At 45.7% G+C, this 26,921-nt stretch overlaps 1 protein-coding gene across 1 annotated transcript; it reads left to right on the plus strand.

Annotated features, from left to right (window-relative positions):
* ABCB6 (ATP binding cassette subfamily B member 6 (LAN blood group)) lies at positions 1 to 26,921 on the plus strand. Its single transcript, XM_073647360.1, has 20 exons — positions 1 to 314; positions 10,594 to 11,134; positions 11,474 to 11,611; positions 13,147 to 13,330; positions 13,533 to 13,625; positions 18,697 to 18,889; positions 18,969 to 19,090; positions 20,234 to 20,343; positions 20,522 to 20,587; positions 20,831 to 20,956; positions 21,037 to 21,113; positions 21,252 to 21,315; positions 21,913 to 21,998; positions 22,233 to 22,290; positions 22,836 to 22,940; positions 23,016 to 23,190; positions 23,388 to 23,500; positions 23,691 to 23,785; positions 24,914 to 24,982; positions 25,539 to 26,921. Exons 2-20 carry the CDS (start codon positions 10,616 to 10,618, stop codon positions 25,693 to 25,695), a joined length of 2,550 nt encoding a protein of 849 aa, XP_073503461.1. The 5' UTR covers positions 1 to 314; positions 10,594 to 10,615; the 3' UTR covers positions 25,696 to 26,921.

A 26,921-nucleotide genomic window follows, 5' to 3' on the forward strand; every position in this document is an offset into this window, starting at 1 on the left:
GGGGGCGCGCTGCCAGCTGCAGGAGAACATGCGCTCTGCAAGTCAATGAGACAGTCAGTGAGACACAGGCTGAGAGCTGGGGTCACCGAGACAGCAGGGAGGACGGGGTACGGCATGCACTGCAGATTGGCGATTTCTGAAGACTCTGCTGGATGCATGGAGACTGGGACAGGCTGAGAGACTGCAGCATGTGAACAGAGAGACTGCCAGAGACAGGCTGAGAGATCGGAGACAGTCACAGGATAAAACTTGTGCCCTAAATTACAGCAAGAGACTGAAGTCTGACAGTGCTGTACGTCGAGAAGAAGATCCAGGTAAGGGACTGCTGTATTCAGAGAGACAGAACCAGCTCAGAGACTGCTGCATGCAAAGAGACAGAACCAGCTCAGAGACTGCATGCAAAGAGACAGCTACAGCCAGACACAGCTCAGAGACTGCTGCATGCAAAGAGATAGCTACAGACAGAACCAGCTCAGAGACTGCTGCATGCAAAGAGACACAACCAGCTCAGAGACTGCATGCAAAGAGACAGCTACAGCCAGACACAGCTCAGAGACTGCTGCATGCAAAGAGACAGAACCAGCTCAGAGACTGCTGCATGCAAAGAGACAGAACCAGCTCAGAGACTGCATGCAAAGAGACAGCTACAGCCAGACACAGCTCAGAGACTGCTGCATGCAAAGAGACTGCTACAGCCAGACCAACCCAGCTCAGAGATTGCTGCCTTAAAAGAGATAGCGACAGCCTCAGCTCAGAGACTGCTGCATTCAAAGCGACAGCCCCAGCTCAGAGACTGCTGCATTCAAAGCGACAGCCCCAGCTCAGAGACTGCTGCATTCAAAGCGACAGCCCCAGCTCAGAGACTGCTGCATTCAAAGCGACAGCCCCAGCTCAGAGACTGCTGCATTCAAAGCGACAGCCCCAGCTCAGAGACTGCTGCATTCAAAGCGACAGCCCCAGCTCAGAGACTGCTGCATTCAAAGAGACAAACCCAGCTCAGAGACTGCTGCATTCAAAGAGACAAACCCAGATCAGAGACTTCTGCATGCAAAGAGACAAACCCAGATCAGAGACTTCTGCATGCAAAGAGACAGACCCAGCTTTGAGACTGCATGCAAAGAGACAGCTACAGACATACCCAGCTCAGAGACTGCATTCAGAGACTGCATGCAAAGAGACAGCTACAGACATACCCAGCTCAGAGACTGCTGCATGCAGTGACAGCTAGAGACAGACCCAGCTAAGGGACTGATACACTACACAGAGAGTAGGAATCTCTGACCATGAGACCCTCCCATGGTTTCCCTGAGACCCACCTTGCTATTACAGAAAGTAACCACTAACATCCCAGCAGCCTGATAGACTGCAGGTGAGAGAGACAAGGACACACCATGTGAATTATTATACAACAGTATGTCTCTTAAAGGGACGGTACATGCAGGCGGAGGGCTGTGTGCCGAGCATTCCTAGAATGTGTATTCTGGGTTGGATACATTGTATCAGTGTGTTGCTAGGTTACCAATTGTTGTCGCATCAGCATTTATTCTTAAAAGGAAAACAAACATTAAAATATATATAAAAAAAAATGGCTCAGCGGATGACATCACTGACCCGCGGGCGCTCGTGTGTTCAGTGTGTAAACCAAGAATAATAAACGACTTCCATGTTTTCTGCATCTCTATTGATGATGATGATGATGTGACTCCTGAAGTAGTAGCGCAGTATGCTGCACCTGTAACACCTCTGCTACTGTCAGTGAATTTGGCGCAGTCACTTGCACATTAAAGGCAGCGATTGTGTGAATTTTTTGGGTCCGGGCTCCATGGTAACGTGCGCTGTGTGATTGTGGTAGAACGCCGGGATATAAAGTCACATGTGTGCATCAGTGCACAAAAAAACAGCAAACGTGTGAACAGCGTTGTGCCGTAATGGCTGCGTGTATATCCGAGAATAACGGACGTCAGAACGAGGCCCTCGGCCCACACCCGGCCATGCTGGGAAGTCTTCCTACAACTGCTTATAAATCCATGGATGTTTTTCTGACAAACCAAAAAAGACAAAATGGCAGCACGGTAAAGAAGGGTTAGTGTGAACTTGGCTTAATGGCTAAAATGCAGCCTTGCCCTGGAGCAACCAGACGTGGCCCAATGCAAAATGACTCCAGCGTGGCTGAAAATGCTAATTTGACTCTTTAATTTGTGAAGCTCCTGCCACCGCTGTGATGGTAAACGTGGTCACGCCAGAGTCTGGTGGGCACATACTCCAGTCAGGCTTGTGTGCGTGCGCTAGGCCTCAATATCACCGTCTCCATAGTGATGGAGCTTCTGCTGTGCCGTGATCACTATAATGTCATATTACTATAATGTCGCCGAGTCCATGTTATAGATGCCGGCAGAATCTCTCAGCGCTCGGACATTGGGGGAAAATGAACTATTTACTTTGGACATAAATGGACCAAGTGATCCCCCAAATGACAAAACTCGAGTAAAGTAACAAACAGATAATACTCACCCTCCCCAGGTCCAGCACCGTCTCTCTGACGCTTCTTCTGTGACAGTGATTGGCTTCTGTGGTGATGTGCGTTGTCAACCTGATGTCACCGCTGCGGCCAATCACTAGGACAGAAGCAGCGGCGGAGAACTGGCGCTGGACCCGGGGAGGGTGAGTACTATCTGATTTTGCAACTTTATATGAGTTATCTTTTGGGGATCAGTTTTTTTTTTTTTTTTTAAATCTTTTTAACTACATTATCACTGACATGGAGAATTGATGGGAGAAACAAAACCAAAGAGGTCATACAGTGCAGTCTAGAGAGGAACCACATGCACCCACACAAAGTGTGAGGGCTAGCCATCCACTGCCAGGTCAACCTAGTCCTCCACAGCATAACCCTGCAGCTGTTATATAAGGCTCTGTCCATGGGGCCCACTCTCTTCATCAGCCCAGAACGTCTCTCTCTGCAGTCGGGTCCTCAGCTGGGCAGTACTGTAAGTCCAAAAATCCTTCTTGAAGATCTTTCAACAATGGAAATTCACATCAATCTGTTTGCATCTTGAGTTAACTCTTTCCATCTGTGCCAGTGCTGGATCTGCTTGGTTGTCTGAATTTCATTTTTTTTTTCTCTGCAGCCTTTATCCATTTATTGGCATCTCTTGGTGAGAGTTGATATGTCTCCCAAAATGTGGGTTGATATACAGAACAGACCAAAAGTTTGGACACACCTTCTCATTTAAAGATTTTTCTGTATTTTCATGACTCTGAAAATTGTACATTCACACTGAAGGCATCAAAACTATGAATTAACACATGTGGAATTATATACTTAACAAAAAAGTGTGAAACAACTGAAAATATGTCTTATATTGTAGGTTCTTCAAAGTAGCCACCTTTTGCTTTGATGACTGCTTTGCACACTCTTGGCATTCTCTTGATGAGCTTCAAGAGATAGTCATCGGAAAAGGTTTTCACTTCACAGGTGTGCCCTGTCAGGTTTAATAAGTGGGATTTCTTGCCTTATAAATGGGGTTGGGACCATCAGTTGTGTTGTGCAGAGGTCTGGTGGATACACAGCTGATAGTCCTACTGAATAGACTGTTAGAATTTGTATTATGGCAAGAAAAAAAGCAGCTAAGTAAAGAAAAACGAGTGGCCATCATTACTTTAAGAAATGAAGGTCAGTCAGTGCGAAAAATTGGGCAAACTTTGAAAGTGTCCCCAAGTGCAGTTGCAAAAACCATCAAGCGCTACAAAGAAACTGGCTCACATGAGGACCGCCCAGGAAAGGAAGACCAAGAGTCACCTCTGCTTCTGAGGATAAGTTTATCCGAGTCACCAGTCTCAGAAATCGCAGGTTAACAGCAGCTCAGATTAGAGACCAGGTCAATGCCACGCAGAGTTCTAGCAGCAGACACATCTCTACAACAACTGTTAAGAGGAGACTTTGTGCAGCAGGCCTTCATGGTAAAATAGCTGCTAGGAAACCACGGCTAAGGACAGGCAACAAGCAGAAGAGACTTGTTTGGGCTAAAGAACACAAGGAATGGACATTAGACCAGTGGAAATCTGTGCGTTGGTCAGATGAGTCCAAATTGGAGATCTTTGGTTCCAACCACCGTGTCTTTGTGCGACGCAGAAAAGGTGAATGGATGGACTCTACATGCCTGGTTCCCACCGTGAAGCATGGAGGAGGAGGTGTGATGGTGTGGGGGGGCTTTACTGGTGACACTGTTGGGGATTTATTCAAAATTGAAGGCATACTGAACCAGCATGGCTACCACAGCATCTTGCAGCGGCATGCTATTCCATCCGGTTTGCGTTTAGTTGGACCATCATTTATTTTTCAACAGGACAATGACCCCAATCACACCTCCAGGCTGTGTAAGGGCTATTTGACCAATAGTGAGAGTGATGGGGTGCTACGCCAGATGACCTGGCCTCCACAGTCATCAGACCTGAACCCAATCAAGGTGGTTTGGGGTGAGCTGGACCACAGAGTGAAGGCAAAAGGGCCAACAAGTGCTAAGCATCTCTGGGAACTCCTTCAAGGTTGTTGGAAGACCATTTCCGGTGACTACCTCTTGAAGCTCATCAAGAGAATGCCAAGAGTGTGCAAAGTAGTCATCAAAGCAAAAGGTGGCTACTTTGAAGAACCTAGAATATCAGACATATTTTCAGTTGTTTCACACTTCTTTGTTAAGTATATAATTCCACATGTGGTAATTCATAGTTTTGATGCCTTCAGTGTGAATATACAATTTTCATAGTCATGAAATTACAGAAAAATCTTTAAATGAGGTGTGTCCAAACTTTTGGTCTGTACTGTACACTGACTGTGCTTTCTTTTGTTGAGAGATGTACAGGTGGTTTACCTTTTGCTTTCCTCGTGTGACAGATGTACGGGTGGTTTACCTTTTGCTTTCCTTGTGTGGTGAACGTACAGGTGGTTTACCTTTTGCTTTCCTCGTGTTACAGACGTACGGGTGGTTTACCTTTTGCTTTCCTCGTGTGACAGATGGACTGGTGGTTTACCTTTTGCTTTCCTTGTGTTACAGACGGACGGGTGGTTTACCTTTTGCTTTCCTCGTGTTACAGACGGACGGGTGGTTTACCTTTTGCTTTCCTCGTGTTACAGACGGACGGGTGGTTTACCTTTTGCTTTCCTCGTGTTACAGACGGACGGGTGGTTTACCTTTTGCTTTCCTCGTGTTACAGACGGACGGGTGGTTTACCTTTTGCTTTCCTCGTGTTACAGACGGACGGGTGGTTTACCTTTTGCTTTCCTCGTGTTACAGACCGACGGGTGGTTTACCTTTTGCTTTCCTCGTGTGACAGATGGACGGGTGGTTTACCTTTTGCTTTCCTCGTGTTACAGACGGACGGGTGGTTTACCTTTTGCTTTCCTCGTGTTACAGACGGACGGGTGGTTTACCTTTTGCTTTCCTCGTGTGACAGATGTACGGGTGGTTTACCGTTTGCTTTCCTTGTGTGGTGAACGTACAGGTGGTTTACCTTTTGCTTTCCTCATGTGACAGACGGACGGGTGGTTTACCTTTTGCTTTCCTCGTGTTACAGACGGACGGGTGGTTTACCTTTTGCTTTCCTCGTGTTACAGACGGACGGGTGGTTTACCTTTTGCTTTCCTCGTGTGACAGATGGACGGGTGGTTTACCTTTTGCTTTCCTCGTGTTACAGACGGATGGGTGGTTTACCTTTTGCTTTCCTCGTGTTACAGACGGACGGGTGGTTTACCTTTTGCTTTCCTCGTGTGACAGATGTACGGGTGGTTTACCTTTTGCTTTCCTTGTGTGGTGAACGTACAGGTGGTTTACCTTTTGCTTTCCTCATGTGACAGACGGACGGGTGGTTTACCTTTTGCTTTCCTCGTGTTACAGACGTACGGGTGGTTTACCTTTTGCTTTCCTCGTGTGACAGATGGACGGGTGGTTTACCTTTTGCTTTTCTTGTGTTACAGACGGACGGGTGGTTTACCTTTTGCTTTCCTTGTGTTACAGACGGACGGGTGGTTTACCTTTTGCTTTCCTCGTGTTACAGACGGACGGGTGGTTTACCTTTTGCTTTCCTCGTGTTACAGACGGACGGGTGGTTTACCTTTTGCTTTCCTCGTGTTACAGACGGACGGGTGGTTTACCTTTTGCTTTCCTCGTGTTACAGACGGACGGGTGGTTTACCTTTTGCTTTCCTCGTGTTACAGACGGACGGGTGGTTTACCTTTTGCTTTCCTCGTGTTACAGACGGACGGGTGGTTTACCTTTTGCTTTCCTCGTGTTACAGACGGACGGGTGGTTTACCTTTTGCTTTCCTCGTGTTACAGACGGACGGGTGGTTTACCTTTTGCTTTCCTCGTGTGACAGATGGACGGGTGGTTTACCTTTTGCTTTCCTCGTGTTACAGACGGACGGGTGGTTTACCTTTTGCTTTCCTCGTGTTACAGACGGACGGGTGGTTTACCTTTTGCTTTCCTCGTGTGACAGATGTACGGGTGGTTTACCGTTTGCTTTCCTTGTGTGGTGAACGTACAGGTGGTTTACCTTTTGCTTTCCTCATGTGACAGACGGACGGGTGGTTTACCTTTTGCTTTCCTCGTGTTACAGACGTACGGGTGGTTTACCTTTTGCTTTCCTCGTGTTACAGACGTACGGGTGGTTTACCTTTTGCTTTCCTCGTGTGACAGATGGACGGGTGGTTTACCTTTTGCTTTCCTCGTGTTACAGACGGACGGGTGGTTTACCTTTTGCTTTCCTCGTGTTACAGACGGACGGGTGGTTTACCTTTTGCTTTCCTCGTGTGACAGATGTACGGGTGGTTTACCTTTTGCTTTCCTTGTGTGGTGAACGTACAGGTGGTTTACCTTTTGCTTTCCTCATGTGACAGACGGACGGGTGGTTTACCTTTTGCTTTCCTCGTGTTACAGACGTACGGGTGGTTTACCTTTTGCTTTCCTCGTGTGACAGATGGACGGGTGGTTTACCTTTTGCTTTTCTTGTGTTACAGACGGACGGGTGGTTTACCTTTTGCTTTCCTCGTGTTACAGACAGACGGGTGGTTTACCTTTTGCTTTCCTCGTGTTACAGACGGACGGGTGGTTTACCTTTTGCTTTCCTCGTGTTACAGACGGACGGGTGGTTTACCTTTTGCTTTCCTCGTGTGACAGATGGACGGGTGGTTTACCTTTTGCTTTCCTTGTGTTACAGACGGACGGGTGGTTTACCTTTTGCTTTCCTCGTGTTACAGACGGACGGGTGGTTTACCTTTTGCTTTCCTCGTGTTACAGACGTACGGGTGGTTTACCTTTTGCTTTCCTCGTGTGACAGATGAACGGGTGGTTTACCTTTTGCTTTCCTTGTGTTACAGACGGACGGGTGGTTTACCTTTTGCTTTCTTTGTGTTACAGACGGACGGGTGGTTTACCTTTTGCTTTCCTCGTGTTACAGACGGACGGGTGGTTTACCTTTTGCTTTCCTCGTGTTACAGACGGACGGGTGGTTTACCTTTTGCTTTCCTCGTGTTACAGACGGACGGGTGGTTTACCTTTTGCTTTCCTCGTGTGGTGAACGTACAGGTGGTTTACCTTTTGCTTTCCTCATGTGACAGACGGACGGGTGGTTTACCTTTTGCTTTCCTCGTGTTACAGACGTACGGGTGGTTTACCTTTTGCTTTCCTCGTGTGACAGATGGACGGGTGGTTTACCTTTTGCTTTCCTTGTGTGGTGAACGTACAGGTGGTTTACCTTTTGCTTTCCTCATGTGACAGACGGACGGGTGGTTTACCTTTTGCTTTCCTCGTGTTACAGACGTACGGGTGGTTTACCTTTTGCTTTCCTCGTGTGACAGATGGACGGGTGGTTTACCTTTTGCTTTCCTCGTGTTACAGACGGACAGGTGGTTTACCTTTTGCTTTCCTCGTGTTACAGACGGACGGGTGGTTTACCTTTTGCTTTCCTCGTGTTACAGACGGACGGGTGGTTTACCTTTTGCTTTCCTCGTGTGACAGATGGACGGGTGGTTTACCTTTTGCTTTCCTTGTGTTACAGACGTACGGGTGGTTTACCTTTTGCTTTCCTCGTGTGACAGATGGACGGGTGGTTTACCTTTATATTAGAGGTGTACAGATTGTTTACCTTTGCATTCTCTTATTGAACGCTTCGGTTCTGTATCTGGGTTCAGTTGTATCTGTTCACATGTAGTTTTTGGACTTGCACTGACTTCAGCCATTTGTTCAGAAGTCATCTGATCACCCTCAGTTTTCTCTTCTTATTTTCAGTGAGGTCATCACAGTTATCTTCCAGGTCCTCAGTGAAAGGAACACCACTGCCAAAATAGTAACTGTCTGTTTTGGGGTTTAGGATTCTGTATCCTTTATAACTGTCTCTGTATCCATCAAGGATTCCTTCTACTGCTCTGATTTGCAGTTTTTGTACATTTTTCTTCTGTTTTGTAAATAAATTCTCTGCAACTAGAAAAAAAAGTCTGTTTTGTGAATAAGTTTCTGTAACTGCGGATTCATCCCAATATTTTCCAGGTGGTCCAGAATCTATTGGCAGACATTTGATAGTCAGGGTTTGGTTTTTCCTTTCAGTTACCCCTTTTTTTCAGGTGTGTATGGGACTTTCTATAGTTGTTCTGTCCCATATTGGTTTAGCTAGGCTTCCATTCATTTCGTATGAATTTACCTCCATTATCTCTTCGGAGTATGTGGGATTCTGCATGTGTAATTACTCTGTTTTTCTAAGTAAAATGCTTAATAAGGGAGTTAGCATGATTTATATCAAAGTCTGGTTCTTTTTGTGGTATATCAGTACTGAGCAAAGGGTCTGAATACTTATGACCATGTGATATTTCAGTTTTTCTTTTTTTAATAAATTTGCAAAAATGTCTACTTTTCTGTTTTTTCTTCAGTCATGATGGGGTGCACAGTGTACCTTAATGGAAAAAAAATGAACTTTTTAGAATTTACCAAATGGCTGCAATGAAACAAAGAGTGAAAAATGTAAAGGGGTCTGAATACTTTACGTACCCACTGTATACTCCTAACAGTCCATACGCAAGCCAGTGTCCGTGCTGGATCGGGGGGTTTGGCCGCACATATGGTTATGGGGGGGGGAGGATTTTGGCACGGACGCATTGTTCTGTAGCAGTTAGGTAATATCTGTAGCCAGGATTTTTTCATACGGTCACACGATCCTTTGGTGAGTTTCCACTTACTAAACCATCTCAGAGAAAAAGAAGCCACATAATAATAACATTACACAATCATGACGTGCAGCTGTATTGTTCATATAGTAAATTCTGGTAATGGCGGCCATATTGTGCCCCTCCCCCATCCGTGTAAAATGCTGACCTCATCGTGACTAGTCACAAAATTTACCATCCTGGAGGGAGCGTGCGCCTATTATCACTCATGGAGAGAAAAAGCAAAAAATAGTAAATAGGTTTTACCTGTTGGGTCACAATCCGCGCAGTCACCAGTACAGTCCACAATGGGCTGTGGGTCTCCTGACCCGAACGACATAGTCTCTAGAGTACATGCCTATTGTCAGGAGACTCGTGGCCGGTCTGGACATCGGAGTCCGTACTCTAACCGTGAATGTCGGACGTGTGAGACTGGCCTACGCGGCAGGACAGACCTGGTTATAGAAGGAAAAGCAAGGCCATGCTGTTCCCCAGAATCCGCCCTCCGCTCCAGCACTTCTGCTCCAACTGTCTGCTGGAGCGGAAAGCATCACACCGTGACCACCCACAACCACCACTGATTGGCTACAGGCTCAGATGACCGGTGGTCCGGATCTCGTCTCTTCGGCTCCGGCAGAGACCGCTGGAGCAAGGGATGGGATTTTCTGAGCATGGCCTACCACTTTTAAGGATGACATTTTGTAGTAAGTTTCGCCCTTTCGGCTTCATCTGGGAATTCTTAGAGGTAGCCACAATGGCCATATATTGTGCTGTATATGATTTCTTTAGGATGGGAGTAAGCGGGCGACTTTACCTACCATATTCTATATTTTCTGACACCGTATAGGGCAATACTTCCAATATATAGGGTACATCTGACACAAGTTTCAGACCAGAGCATTTGGCTTTTTTTGGACGTCACATTACAGTTAATGGTTGAATTTGCTTTGCAAAAAAAGGCCGAATGAAGATCTGCCAAGACGACAGTGTCAAGTTTTCCTACTGCCACTGTTGAATCCTCCCGAATCGATTGTCAGACCGCGCCACCACTGTTCGTACCTTTTAACTTTGGCATAAATCTGCTAGTTTCTCGTGTAGTCCGTGCTTGCTGAAGGTTTAATACTTCTCACAGTTGAGGGTTTGGTACAGTTTCATCCAGTCTGCACAATCGTCCTGGTCCTCAGATAGAAGTGGAATATAAAAAGTGTGTCCGGCCTCTGGATGGAAGCAGAAATGCTTCCCCCACTGACAGCAAGCTGAGTTCTTGAAAGCTTTGAGGGAATAGTACCCAGGGTATAATGGAAAGTTGCAGAACTTTTAGTTGTGCAAGAAATATATGTTTTTTGTGTAAAGCCAGAACAGTCACTTTAACACAACTAAGTAATGATATTTGTATTTTTTTAGGCATTTGACTCCGGTTGGAAGAATGGTAGTTCTAGGAAGTTACTGTGAGCACAATGGCAGCGTGTCCCAGGCCTGGTTGGACCATGGACTGTCTCCTTGTTTTTACTTCACCTTGGTCCCATCCGTTCTTCTCAGCTTCTCTTTTCTTCTGGGGACCTTGCAGTCCGTTTTTTATGTCAAGCATAGCCGGACAATGGAGCCCAAGTATGTCCCCAAGTCCCGCCTGTACCGCCTGCAGCTGGCGCTGACCATTGTGCTGATATGCCAGGCCCTGGGGGGTCTGATCTGGCAGGCGGCGGGCACTGAGGTCCTGTATGGGTACATGATTGTACATGGCTGCCTGTCCGCAGGGGCTTGGGGCTTCAGCATCTGGCTGCTTCATTTGGAGCGGACGCGGGCCCTGGAGCGAGAGCGGAGCAGGGGCCACGGTGTGGTGCTCCTTCTGTTTTGGGCACTGGCCTTTGCTGCAGAGAACTTGGCATTTATATCATGGACGAGTCCGCACTGGTGGTGGACATCGATGGACAACGTACCCCAGAAGGTGAGCCCTGCAACCTCCATACATATATACTGATAGATGCAAATCTATCTAGAACTGCTGCAAATAATGTAACTGCTTCATCAGCAATTGTAGCACAACAGCCACCGTCCATAGGAATAAATTAAAGGGGTATTCCAGTACTGAAACATTGATGACCTATCTTCAGGATCAGCGGAGGTCCATCATCCCACCACCCCACCACCTCCACCGCTCAACCCACACCTGGAGCCGCCGTACGAAGCTCAAACACCACAGCGCCATACACTGTGTAGTGTCCGCTCCTGGGTACTGCGGGTCAGATCACATTACTGAAGGAACTGACATTGGTTTTATTTACAGGTGCAGTTTGGCCTATGGACTCTACGATATCTCTGCACATTGTTCCTCTTCATGCTGGGTTTTATGGCCCCAGGGCGGCCACCCAAGCCGTATATTATCCTTATCAATGAAGATGAAAGAGACATCGAGAACACCCAGGTGAGAAAAGACGATAAAAGCAAATTGAGTTCTTAAGGTGGATATAATCTCACTGAATAATAATTACTGATTGAAAGAGAGATAATCAAGAATATAACTACTATAATACTGCCCCCTATGTACAAGAATATAACTACTATAATGCTGCCCCTATGTACAAGAATATAACTACTATAATGCTGCCCCTATGTACAAGAATATAACTACTATAATACTGCCCCTATGTACAAGAATATAACTACTATAATACTGCCCCTATGTACAAGAATATAACTACTATAATGCTGCCCCTATGTACAAGAATATAACTACTATAATACTGCCCCCTATGTACAAGAATATAACTACTATAATACTGCCCCTATGTACAAGAATATAACTACTATAATACTGCCCCTATGTACAAGAATATAACTACTATAATACTGCTCCTATGTACAAGAATATAACTACTATAATACTGCCCCCTATGTACAAGAATATAACTACTATAATACTGCCCCTATGTACAAGAATATAACTACTATAATACTGCCCCTATGTACAAGAATATAACTACTATAATACTGCCCCTATGTACAAGAATATAACTACTATAATACTGCCCCCTATGTACAAGAATATAACTACTATAATACTGCTCCTATGTACAAGAATATAACTACTATAATACTGCTCCTATGTACAAGAATATAACTACTATAATACTGCCCCTATGTACAAGAATATAACTACTATAATACTGCCCCTATGTACAAGAATATAACTACTATAATACTGCCCCTATGTACAAGAATATAACTACTATAATACTGCCCCTATGTACAAGAATATAACTACTATAATACTGCCCCTATGTACAAGAATATAACTACTATAATACTGCTCCTATGTACAAGAATATAACTACTATAATGCTGCCCCTATGTACAAGAATATAACTACTATAATACTGCCCCTATATACAAGAATATAACTACTATTATACTGCCCCTATGTACAAGAATATAACTACTATAATACTGCAGTTTGCTATTTGCAGATTATTCAGTTTTTGTGGATTTATATGTTTTTTTTTCTTGTATGATTTTGTACATTTTGCTCTCTATGAGCCATAGGGAATAGTTCTGCACACAGAGGGGTCACTATACTGCTCACAGACCCCTCTATATCCTCGCGCAGAGGGGATTATGTTACTTTGTTATCGGCGGTTGTAGCGCTTATGTTCCAGTTTTCGGCTGGATCTCTTGCATCATGGTGAGTGGCGGTAACTTTAGGGAATTGCTCTCCAATGGCTTCAATGCCGGAGCATGAGCGTTTCTTTTATGTGTAGCAGAGCTGTGTTTGTCTTTAAGAGCTGAGTTATGGATCCGGCACAATCTTCTTTATCTTTATTTGGTTTCCTGATGCGTAACATTACGAACTCTCCTCTGCTACGTCATTATCGTGTTCTCAGGCTACGTTCACATTGCATTTCCGGCTCCAAAACACGGCCATTATTTATTGTCCCATCTGCTATCATTCTCTTTTATCAGCCGCTCTTGAGGAACCCAAACGAATCGACGTGGCAGGATTTCTGGAAGAAGCTCCGTCTCGTCGTACAGTACATGTGGCCTCGAGGGAACATTCTGCTGCAACTTGTGGTTCTCCTTTGCATGGGGCTGATGGGACTGGAACGAGTCATCAATGTCTTTGTTCCTATATACTACAAGACTATCGGTGAGCTGCCAGTGAATGCCAACGTTCATTGCTTCCATTCAAGCCGTCCTGATTGTGTCTCTGATACACTGTAACGAGCTCTGCACCTCTGTAAGCTGCTCATTATCAGGAGCAGTTTTCAGCCTTGGTATTTTCATTCACTGAAGTAAGTTGCAGAAGTTTACGGCCGTGTGATGTAAGTGTGTATGTTCTCTTGTAACAGTGGACCAGCTGACGGACGGCTCGGCGTGGCACGCTCTGGCGTTCACCGTCTGCATCTATGTCCTGCTGAAGCTGCTTCAGGGCGGAGGAGCAGGTAATGTCCGATACCGCATCCGGTACAGCGTCTGATACAATGCGACCATACAGTGATACATTGTAACAATCCGTACACACATCCACCAATCAGAGTGGATCACCACTCCCCCCGCCTGTCTCACCATAGGATGTAAGGAGGTCCGCATTCAGGTGAACTGAACACCAACCGTACAGACTTTAGAAATATTTAGGTCATCGAATAAGACCCCTAAACTCATTCAGACCCCTAAAATAAATCAGACCAGACCTCTAAAAAAAAAATTCAACCCCAGATTGACCACTAAAATAATTTACACCCGAGACTAGGCCCTTAGAATTAATCAGAACCCAGATCAGTCACCTAAAATAAATATAATCCCAGACCAGATTATTAAAATATTCAGACCCCTCAAATATAATTTAAACATCTGAACCCTAAAATTGATCTGACCCCAGAAAAGAATCAGAACCTTAAAATAAAGTCAACCCTAGACCAGATGACTAATTTGGCATCTAAATTATTTTTAATCAGGTTCCAGACCCCTGGAAACAATGTAGATATCAGACAGAGTCCCTAAAATTGATCAAACACCATAACTGACCCTAACAATTATTATATATATATATATATATATATATATATATATATATATATATATATGTATGTATATATATATATATATATATATATATATATATATATATATATATATATATATATATATATATATATATATATATATATATAGTGCCTTGCAAAAGTATTTGGCCCCCTTGAACTTTTCTATTTTTTGACACATTTCTGGCTTCAAACATAAAGATATAAAATTCTAATTTTTGGGGGAAGAATCAACAACAAGTGGGACACAATCGTGAAGTGGAACGAAATTTATTGGATATTTTTAAACTTTTTAAAAAAATTAAAAACTGAAAAGTGGGGCGTGCAATATTATTCGGCCCCCTTGAGTTAATACTTTGTAGCGCCACTTTTTGATGCGATTACAGCTGCAGGTCGCTTGGGGTATGTCTCTATCAGTTTTGCACATCGAGAGGCTGAAATTCTTGCCCATTCTTCCTTGCAAAACAGCTCGAGCTCATTGAGGTTGGATGGAGAGCGTTTGTGAACAGCAGTTTTCAGCTCTTTCCACAGATTCTCGATTGGATTCAGCTCTGGACTTTGACTTGGCCATTCTAACACCTGGATACGTTTATTTTTGAACCATTCCATTGTAGATTTTGCTTTATATTTGGGATCATTGTCTTGTTGGAAGATAAATCTCCGTCCCAGTCTCAGGTGTTTTGCAGACTCCAACAGGTTTTCTTCCAGAATGGTCCTGTATATGGCTCCGTCCATCTTCCCATCAATTTTGACCATCTTCCCTGTCCCTGCTGAAGAAAAGCAGGCCCAAACCATGATGCTGCCACCACCATGTTTGACAGTGGGGATGGTGTTTTGAGGGTGTTGAGCTTTGTTGCTTTTACGCCAAACATATCGTTTTCCATTGTGGCCAAAAAGTTAGATTTTTGGTTTCATCTGACCAGAGCACCTTATTCCACATGTTTGGTGTCTCCCAGGTGCCTTGTGGCAAACTTCAAACGAGACTTTTTATGGATATCTTTGAGAAATGGCTTTCTTCTTGCCACTCTTCCATAAAGGCCGGATTTGTGCAGTGTACGACTGATTGTTGTCCTATGGACAGACTCTCCCACCTCAGCTGTAGATCTCTGCAGTTCATCCCGAGTGATCATGGGCCTTTTGGCTGCATCTCTGATCAGTCTTCTCCTTGTTCGAGATGAAAGTTTAGAGGGACGGCCGGGACTTGGTAGATTTGTAGTGGTCTGATACTCCTTCCATTTCAATATGATCGCTTGCACAGTGCTCCTTGAGATGTTTAAAACTTGGGAAATCTTTTTGCGTCCAAATCCGGCTTTGAACTTCGCCACAACAGTATCTTGGACCTGCCTGGTGTGTTCCTTGGTCTTCATGATGCTCTCTGCACTTGAAACAGAACCCTGAGACTATCACAGAGCAGGTGCATTTATACCGAGACCTGATTACACACAGGTGGATTCTATTTCTCATTACCAGTCATTTAGGAGAACATTGGATCATTCAGAGATCCGCACTGAACTGCTGCACTGAAAGTAAAGGGGCGGAATAATATTGCACGCCCCACTTTTCAGTTTTTAATTTTTTTAAAAAGTTTAAAATATCCAATAAATTTCGTTCCACTTCATGATTGTGTCCCACTTGTTGTTGATTCTTTCCCAAAAAAATACATACATATACAATATATATATATATATATTATATGTATATACACCGTATATAAGACGCACCTAAGTTTTAGAGGAGGAAAATAGGAAAAAAATATTTAAGCAAGAAATTTGGTCATGATGCCCTATTATGGGAGAGGGAGTCTGCTGCTGACACTGGTATTTGGGTAATGTCCCCCAATTCTGTTAATATCCTCCATCCTGGTATGTATGGCCCCTCCATCCTGGTATACGTGGCCCCCATCCCATCTTAGTATACGTGGCCCTCATCCCCATCCTGATATGCATGGCACCTCCTGATCCCCATCCTAGTTTTCATGGCACACCTTTATCATCCATCCTGGTATGCATGGCACCCCTTGATCCGCCATTCTTGTGTGTATGGCACCCCTTGATCACACATCCTGTTATGTATGGCACCCCTTGATTACCCATCCCGGTATGTATGGCATCCCTTGAGCTCCCATCGTGGTATGTATGGCCCCCCTCATCCCCATCCTTGTATGCATGGCACCCCCCTGATCCCCATCCTTGTATGTATGGCACCCCTTGATCAACCATCCTGGTATGTATGGCACCCCTTGAGCTCCCATCCTGGTATGCATGGCACCCTCTGAGCCCCCATCCTGGTATGCATGGCACCCCTTGATCACCCATGCTGGTATGCATGGCACCCCTTGATCACCCATCCTGGTATGCATGGCACCCCTTGAGCCCCCATCCTGGTATGCATGGCACCGCTTGATTCCCCCATCCTGGTATGCATGGCACCCCTTGATTCCCGATTCTGGTATGTATGGCATCCCTTGAGCCCCCATCCTGCTGCCCACAAAAAAAAATAAACACTCATACAACCCACTACATATTCACTACAACCCACTCCCATGGGTTGTAGTGAATATCCATGGTCTTTAACAGCGGGCACACTGACTGCAGAGCGCAGCAGGAGCTGCGCTGCGGTACAGTGTGCCGGCTATTAAGGAAAATGAATATTCCCTGCTCCCCACGCCCATGGGTGTGGGGAGCAGGGAATATTCATTTTCTTTAGTAGCGGCACTGCGCAGGCTGCAGCAATCGGCTGCTGCCTCCTGTGCCTCGCTGATTCCCCGCTGCTGCTCCCCCAGACCTCCTACCACACAGAGCCACAGTATATACAGGGAGATAGTATTCGGACTATAAGACGCACCCCCCACTTTCCTCCAAAATTTTTTGGCCTTGTTTCAGAAATTATGAATGATAACAAAAAAACTTTTTCTCCACTCATGGTTATTGGTTGGGTGAAGCCATTTATTGTCAAACTACTGTGTTTTCTCTTTTTAAATCTTAATGACAACCAAAAACATCCAAATGACCCTGATCAATGACATCAATGACAGCTTGAAGTCTTTTGTGGTAGCTGTGGATGAGGTTCTTTATTTTCTCAGATGGTAAAGCTGCCCATTCTGCTTGGAAAAAAGCCTCCAGTTCCTGTAAATTCCTGGGCTGTCTAGCATGAACTGCGCGCTTGAGATCTCAACAGAGTGGCTCAATGATATTGAGGTCAGGAGACTGAGATGGCCACTCCAGGACCTTCACTTTGTTCTGCTGTAGCCAATGACAGGTCGACTTGGCCTTGTGTTTTGGATTGTTGTCATGTTGGAACGTCCAAGTACGTCCCCATGCGCAGCTTCCGGGCTGATGAGTGCAAATTTGCCTCCAGTATTTGCTGATAACGTGCTGCATTCATCTTTCCTTCAACTTTTACCAAGTTTCCTGTGCCTTTGTAGCTCACACATCCCCAAAACATCAGCGATCCACCTCCGTGCTTTACTGTAGGAATGGTGTTCCTTTCATCATAGGCCTTGTTGACCTCTCTCCAAATGTAACATTTATGGTTGTGGCCAAAAAGTTCAATTTTGGTCTCATCACTCCAAATTACCTTGTTCCAGAAGTTTTGAGGCTTGTCTCTGTGCTGTTTGGTGTATTGTAGGTGAGATACTTTGTGGCATTTGTGCAGTAATGGCTTTCTTATGGCGACTTGACCATGCAGCCCATTTTTCTTCAAGTGCCTCCTTATTGTGCATCTTGAAACAACCACACCACTAGTTTTCTGAGAGTCCTGAATTTCAGCTGATGTTATTTGTGGGTTTTTCTTTGCATCCCGAACAATTTTCCTGGCAAATTTTTGTTGATCTACCTGACCGTGGTTTGGTGTTTACAGAGCCCCTGATTTTCTATTTGTTAATCACAGGTTGAACGTTGCTGACTGGCATTATCAAGTCCTTGGATATCTTTTTGTATCCCTTTCCTGTGTTATACAGTTCAACTACCTTTTCCCGTAGATCTGTTGACAATTCTTTTGCTTTCCCCATGACTCACAATCCAGAAATGTCAGTGGCTGGATGAAGGATGCAAGAGTCTGTCTGGATCCCAGAAACTCACTCAGCTTTTATGCACACACACTGATTACAAGCAAACAGGTCACAGGTGAGGATGTTACCTTTTAGTAGCCATTCAAACCCATTTGTGTCAAATTCTGTGCATGTTATCAGGCCAAAATCACCAGGGTGTGTAAACTTTTGATCAGGGTCATCTGGATGTTTTTGGTTGTCATTAAGATTTAAACACAGTAGTTTGACAATAAATGGCTTCACCCAACCAATAACCATGAGTGGAGAAAAAGTTTTTTTTGTTATCATTCATAATCTCTGAATCAAAGCCAAGAAAGGAAAAATTACTTTTGAGCACTACTGTGTATATGTACATACATACTTGCCCCTTCACTCCTGGACTTGCTGACCTGTTTGATGGCCGCTGATTACTTTTTCCTGTAGGAGCGACTGGCTTCGTCAGTAACCTGCGCACCTTCTTGTGGATCAGGGTGCAGCAGTTCACAAACCGCGAGGTGCAGATCCGCCTGTTTGCCCACCTGCACTCCCTGTCTCTGCGTTGGCATCTCGGGCGTAAAACAGGTGAAGTGTTGCGCAGCGTGGACAGAGGAACCAGCAGCATCAATAGCCTGTTAAGGTGAGGACCCAGGAGTTTGTCTGTGGGGGGCCACGTTGCTGGAGCCACCGTTCAGTGATGGGTGACTGTGTCTCTGCAGTTACATTGTATTCAGCATCCTGCCCACCATCGCGGATATCGTCATCGGCATCGTCTACTTCACGTCCTCTTTCAACGCCTGGTTTGGACTCATCATTTTTGTCTGTATGACGTTGTATCTGAGTAAGTATTTTGGAGATAGACACCCGATATCATTGACCCCAAAATGTTTGGTAATGGGGCCGGCGATCTTGGACCCCTAGATCTTAAGCTTAAAGCAAGAAAAATAAATATTTTTAAAGCACCATTCCCCTCCACTTCTGCCCTGGTCCATCTCTAGTCTCCACCTGCTGTACCAGTAACCTGACAACACAGAGACATGTGACCGCTGCAGCTAGTCACTGTTTGCAGCGGTGACCCGCAACATGTCCGTTTTGAGACACCTTTGCTGCAGCAGGCAATAGACACCAGCGGGGGATCGGTGAAGGTAGCTTGCCTACAATTAATCTTTTCTTTGTTTGAAAATGATTTTCCCTCGATGGTGAAACCCTTTAGGGGGCCAGGATTCTTAGACCCCAAATTTGTATCCATTCAACAATAGAAGTTTCTAGACCCCAGAAATCTCAGACAATAGAGACTGGATGTTTAAGTTTTTTTTTATATGTAGCGATATCTGACCAATCAGATAAAACTTGGTGTGTGTGAATCTGTGAAATCTGATTGTGGCTGCCGATAATATGCAGACTGTACGGGACAGAACAATCGTCCTTCACACAGTTTGTATCTGCCTGTGTGAATGGGGACCTAATCAAGCACCGAATTACTTCTATACAGTGACTGTTTGCAGAAATCTAGCTGTGACCAATGTCATCACCTGTAAGATTCAGGGGGCACCATACACGTCAGGTGGTCGGCCAACTTTCTTTTTGGGGGTCTTTAGGCATTTGGGGGCCCTGAGTCTCCTAACAAATATTAAGTGACGGGGCTGGGAAGTTTAGTCTCTGAAATCTAGATGCCAGGAATATTAAACTCAGAAAACTTTGGCAATTGTGCTTGCGAGTCTTAGAAGCCAAACTCCTGGGCAATGGGGACCAGTAATCGTCAACTCGGAGATAATAGACAATGGGGGCTGATAATCATGAACTCGAAGGTTATAGACAATGGGGGCTGATAATCATGAACTCGAAGGTTATAGACAATGGGGGCTGATAATCATGAACTCGAAGGTTATAGACAATGGGCTGATAATCATGAACTCGAAGGTTATAAGACAATGGGGGTTGGGAATTGTAGCTTTTTAATCTTCATCTTCTTTTTGGTTTTCAGCCCTGACCATCATCATCACTGAGTGGAGGACTAAGTACCGGCGGGACATGAACACCAGAGACAACGAGGCCAAATCTCGGGCCGTGGACTCCTTGCTGAACTTTGAAACGGTGACCCCCTCCTCCCTGCTGCTCTGTCTTGTTTCTGTGTCCGGCCCCCTGCCCCTGTGGCGGCCGGCCCCCTGTGCCTTGTGGCGGCCCGCCCCCTGCGCTCTGCGTCCACAGCTGAAATCTGTGTTGCTCAATGTAAAGTGACCATGTGAGCTGACGCCTCCATCTTCTCTGCCAGGTGAAGTACTACAACGCCGAGTCCTACGAAGTGAACAGATTCAACGACGCAATAGTGAAGTACCAGGTGAGGCAGAACCATCCCTTTAATCTGGGCCCTGTAGGCGCTGGATTATCAAAACGTCAGCGGTCACTTTTCTTTGTTAGTTCAGGAGTTTCGATCTTTATTAATTCTGCTCCATCTCCACTTTTAGAATATTTCACAGTCTTGTGCCCTACATAAGTGTTGCTGGATTATCAGAATTACCGGATTATTGGTTGTATGATTAAAGACAATTTACAGTATTTGGTTATTTTTCATCCTCGCAAGGTGTCGGAGTGGAAGGTTAACGCGACGCTCGCCTTCCTCAATCAGACCCAGAACCTGATCATCGGGCTGGGGCTGCTGGCCGGGTCGCTGCTCTGCGCCTACTTTGTCACGGAGAACAAGTTTAAGGTAAGTGTTGTCAGATGGAGCCGCGCTCGGTGTATCCTGCGCAGCTGCACGCTGCTGACGTTGCCCTCTCGCCCGCACAGGTCGGCGACTACGTGTTGTTTGGCACCTACATCATCCAGCTCTATACTCCTCTGAACTGGTTCGGCACGTACTACAGGTGAGGTTTCCAGCCCTGGTATGTGAGCACGTACAGAGCTGCAGTATAAAGCATAGTGGACAGAGCAGTAGATTGCAGATTCTAACAGATGTTGCAGCTAAATAAAATAAAGTTGTAAATGTAATATATTTTCATCAGGATGATCCAGAATTCCTTCATTGACATGGAGAACATGTTTGAGCTGTTCAGCGAAGACCAAGAGGTAAGGAGACCACCCAATCAGCGTGACCTGGTTAATTCCCTCGGGCTCTGTTCACATCTGCGTCACGGCTCCATCATCAGGACTCGTGCCACAATGTGTTCAGCTCACAGAGGATTGTCCAGACTGGATACAAATGTAACAAACCCCCAAAAGAAAGTAAAAATGCAAAGTTTATTAGAAGTTGTGGAAACTTTATAAAACCGTAAAACTCCTTAAAACGGAATCTCCATCTTTTATCTCTGTCGGTTTTGAGTTGCGTTCTCTGTTCCCATTAACCCCTAAATGTCTTCTCTTATAATCCACATCGATTAGATATTTATTTTTCTATGTTGTTCATATTATCATATGGATGCGGCAATATTAAACATGATTTGGAACCCCCCGGGATGGGCTTCATTGTGGAGATGGGTGAGGGTCTCGGCAGGGGGAGCTGTATCTGTCATATAGTTATGTCCTGTAGATAAGCCACCAATGTTGAACCTATGGTGATGTTATTTGGATGGTGCCACAGTTGCTCATATAGGAAACGATTCCCGCGATGTCGGCTTCTTTTTTTTCGCTTTCGGCTCAGTTTTCTCCCCTATTCCTCGTCTGCAGGTGAAGGATCCGGTGAACGCCCCGGGGATGAGATTCCGCGTTGGAAAGATTGAGTTTGAGAATATCCATTTCAGCTACACAGACGGGTACGGGGGGGTGACGGCCCCAAATCTCTATATTAGCATGAATTATACCATATAATCTCTGTAATGCGGCATTCCGTTAATCTGGAGAATGACGTCCGCCTCTGATCCCGGCGGCGCGCTGCTTGTATGGATTTTGTTTTTTTCTGCTGGACCAGTAAGAGTTACCGAACTATTGGGGGATCTTTACTTTCTTCTATAAGACTCATTAATCTCCATTGTTTTTTTATACTGAAGGAGGGAGATTCTGCGCGACGTCTCGTTCACCGTGATGCCGGGACAGACGGTCGCACTGGTGAGCTACTCATTTCTTACATTGAGTTCTTTACCCTGTTTAACAATAATCAGTACACCAATTACATCCGGCTAGATTGGACATTCATTACGTAGTAATAAAAATCATTAATATCCAGCAGTGTTTCCCTCTTGGGTTAAAGGGGTTTTCCGTTTTGTACAAAACCTACAGGTCCACCAGTCCTTTCTTCTAAAATCTGATCACAAAGTGTTTCCAGTGATCAGCTGTAATCTGCTGGGGAACCTGGCAGTTTCCCTGCAGCGCCCCTACAGGAGAAATGAAGCATTACACAGTGCACATTTACATCAATGGGTTGTCTGTGTGATGTGGGACAGGACGGGTCCTCCGGAGCGAGAGACGCTTATTGTTACTGATCTCCGTTCATCCGGAACAGAGGACCCCATTATTTCTAACTGCAAATTCCCTATTAGGGTTGTGAAAATGGGTTTTCTAAACCAATGCACAACGCAGCAGGATCAGACCAGTCTATGAGTACAATGCAACTATGTAGAATTGCACCTAACCTCCCGCATTACCATCACTAGGTGGGACCATCCGGCTCTGGGAAAAGCACCGTCATACGGCTGCTCTTCCGTTTCTACGATGTCAAAGGCGGCAGCATCCGAATAGACGGACAAGACATCTCTACGGTAAGAGCCAAGCTTCAGTAATTCTCTGTCTCGTATCTGTCTACATATCCATCCTCATACGTATCTGTCTTCCAGGTGTTGCAGGCGTCTCTGCGCTCCCATATCGGTGTGGTCCCCCAGGACACCGTGCTGTTTAATGACACCATCCGCAACAATATCCGCTATGGACGGGTCACGGCCACGGACGAGGAGGTGGAGGAGGCGGCAATGGCCGCTGATATCCACGAACGGATCCTCACTTTCCGTGATGGTGAGTGATCGACTAGATGAAGGCAGCGAGACGGATTCCTGCTTGTTGTAGGGACAAGATGAGCCCTTTATATATCAGGAGGCCGCTGATCCTGAGCCCCCTCCATAGATAACCTGCAGCTTCACACTTGTTGGGCAGCTGCGGCTTTTTAGCCGAGAGCGAGATTGTGTTTTTACCGAATCCTTCCCGTCCTGCAGGTTATGACACACAAGTCGGGGAACGTGGTCTGAAGCTGAGCGGCGGAGAGAAACAGCGGGTCGCCATCGCCCGGACCATCCTGAAAGCGCCACAGATCGTCCTGCTGGACGAGGTAAAGCTGAACGTTTCACACAAACGCCGCGCTCTGCATTTTCTTCTTGCATTGAGGAATCGCTTTGTGAGCGATTTTCCTTCCTCCGCTAACGGACCAGCAGGAACAATATATTGTGTATTTCCCTATCGAACAGTATGTCCGCTAGGATATATCTGGACACCGATGATCCCGTTTTTTTCCTTCTCAGGCCACCTCAGCGCTGGACACGGAAACCGAGCGCAACATCCAAGCATCTTTAGCCAAAGTCTGCGCTAACCGGACGACTATTGTGGTCGCCCATAGGTGAGAGATTGCAAGAAGAGACTTCACGGGTGCAGTCTCCGGTGGCTGTGCTCGGCCTGGAGACTTTCACCCGTACACTTTAATAGTACGTGGCGGTAAAGGAGTCGTAGCGGCACCACGCGGTGCTATGACGTTGTTGCGCCCACGCCATCTGCATTGGGTGTCGGCTGTAATGTATGGAGGACACCCAGCTGCAAACGGCATTGACTCCGATCCCGACTATCGCTGGTCGTGGCACCTTAAGTGGTTTACACATGACCGGGGCTCAGGTTCACCCCCATCAGCCCCCAATAGTTTGCTTACAGGGCCAAGAACGTGAGACATAAAGCATCACAATACAGAAGAGGGCAAATGTATTCTAGCACTGAGCCTTTGGTAGGATAAAAAAAAAAAAAAAAAAGTTCAAAAGAGTTTTAAACTTTTTTTTTTTTTTTTCCTTTTCATAAAGTCCTTGTATTACGGAGAAAAAATGTGAAAAATAAACTATGTATAATTGGTATTTCCGCCCCTGTAGAGACCTGAACCATAATATTATTTATCCCTGCATGGTGAACACCGTTGCAAGAAAAAAATAATTGCTCTTTCAGTTCAGTTTCACTGCCTAAGTATGAAGTGATCAAAATTTTTTGGTTTGTTCCCCCACCCCTATCTCTTCCTAAAAATGTTATATGTACCCAAAAATGAAAATTTCAGCACAACCTGACAACAACAACAAAAATTCACTTACGGTTAAACTGATAAGACAAATAAAATGTGATGGGCTGTTTTAAATGTAGCGATACAAAAAAACTGCATAAAAGGTAAAAAAGAAATAAATTGGTAAATGTGCTAAATCAACTCCCAGCCCATAGCTCGGCTCCTACTGAAGTGAATGTGATCTGAGCTGCAGGACCAAGAGTGACCACTGCACAGTATATGGCGCTGTTCTGGGTTCGAACAGCTGATCGGTGGCGGACTGGTGGAGGCGCCGAGTGTCGGACCGCTACCAATCTGACATCGATGGCCTACCTCAGCAGTGCCTGGTACGTGACAGGTCATCCATTAAGTCCCAGACGACCCCTTTAATGTATGAGTAGCGCACTTTATATATTAGTTCTGACGTTTCCTAATTATAAATCTCCTTTCCAGACTTTCCACCGTGATCGGCGCAGACCAGATCCTGGTGCTGAAGGAAGGGCAGATTGTAGAGAGGGGACGGTAAGTGTTCTCCGTCTGTCGGGGGGCTTGTGGCCGTGTCTTGGCCCCCGTACACCTGCCTGTAATTGTCAAGGATACGACCACAAAAAGTGATCACTAAATGTGCTAAAACCATCGCTGCCCTGTTACTGAAATTTATCACAGGGTATGTAGACTTTTGCAACCATTTTCTAATTGCTGCAAATCAGCTTAAATATTAAATTTAGTCACTTTTTAAATCATCTCAAATTACTGCCGTTTTGTGTTTACAGCTCCTTTGCTGATCTATGTGTCTCAATGACTACAAACAGGCCCTGTGTGTGGTGCGATCCCGTGGTTCCATGACCGGTTGCTTACCTGCTAACCTATGGGGGGGGTGGGGGGGACCTACACAGAGGGTTTGTTATTAGTCTGAGACTTTTAGGACACATTGGTCTGCATAGGAGCTGTATACACATAACGGTAAGTGATTTTTTTTAATCAAAACTTTGAGCAAATGTATTGGAATGAAATAAAAATGATTGCACAAGTCTGCACATCCTCCGTGGTTGTAGCATTTACTTTACAATTCTTGTAGGCACGACGAGCTTCTCGCCAAGGGAGGCGTCTACGCGGGAATGTGGCAGAAACAGCAGAGCGGCAGCGAGTCGTCATCTGACTCCGAGTCCGAGAGAAAGGACCGCGCTTCAGAGAAGCTACAGCAGCCAAAGCCAGCGCTGAGGAAGCCCCACTAGACCGCAGAGACCCCCGGCCAGAGCCACAGGCAATGCTGGGGCCGCTACACAATAGGTTTCCCTCCTCGGCAGTCGGGGTGGGTCACATCTCCTGCCGCCATCTGATTGCTGGGGGCAGAATATAGACCCCCAGGACAATCACTTCTAAAGATGTAACGTGTATAGGGGATTCCCTTGGACTGCGGCCGACACGAGACACTAAAGCGAAAATCAATTTTTTCATTTTGCACAGTTGAATGTAAGCTATTGTCTGCTGTTATCAGCCACTTCTCTGAGGGCGGCTGACGGTAGAGTTCTTCACAGGAATGACTGACAAGAAGTGCAGAATACTCTGACCCCCCCGCGATCACTACTATCTCACATTTCTCCTATAATGCTTCACTTTCACAAACTTTTATAAACTTTTCGTGACCCTTTAGTGGCTGCAGAAGACTTAAGTTACACTGCCACCAAAAACCAAACGTTACAGGGGGTGTTCGCTGCTTAGATTTTGATGATTTATCCTCCGGATCAGTCTTTAATATCAGATCGGTGGGGATCAGACACCCGGCCCCCCAATAATCAACCGGTATCAGCATCGGTGGTGGCCGGATGGAAACTGTGTGGAGCAGGGACAGTACAGCGCCGTGCACCGTGTAGTGGTCTATGCCGGTACTGCAGCTCAGGTTACACTCATTCAGCAAGAGCCGAGCTGCAGTACCCAGAAACAGCCACTACCCAATGTGCGGCGCTGTACGCGCTCCACGCAGTTCACATCTGGGCCTGATTACAGCTGGCTGGTGGGAGCGCTGAGTGACAGGCCCCCTCCAATCTGATATTGTGACTTATCCAAGTCATACAGTCTCTGGGCTGCCATAGACGGGCTTCGGCTGTACAGGGCTAAAAGAGAAAATGTGTATTTATGGCTACGGCCTCCCCCTGCATCATCCTGGTTTCCCTCGATATTCGACGGCATCGGCCGCCCCCATCACCAGCACTCGCTCTACACATGGTGCATACAGGGGCTCTCCGCCTACAATACCTCGTACTCGCGTGGATCCGGAAACGGCTGCCGTGACCTCAGGTTTAGATTTCTCTATAGATCCTCCTCCGCTTTTTTTTTTAATTGATGTTTTGTATAATGACGCAGGTCCGGTGATTGCTCAGCGGAGGAGGGGAATGAATATTTATTCAATGGACACAATAGTGGATGATATGATACGGAATAAAAATGAGAAAATCCCTGC

This window comes from Phyllobates terribilis, unplaced genomic scaffold, assembly GCF_046119375.1.
Source record: "Phyllobates terribilis strain yellow unplaced genomic scaffold, ASM4611937v1 Scaffold_9__5_contigs__length_417890890, whole genome shotgun sequence".
NCBI lineage: Eukaryota > Metazoa > Chordata > Amphibia > Anura > Dendrobatidae > Phyllobates > Phyllobates terribilis.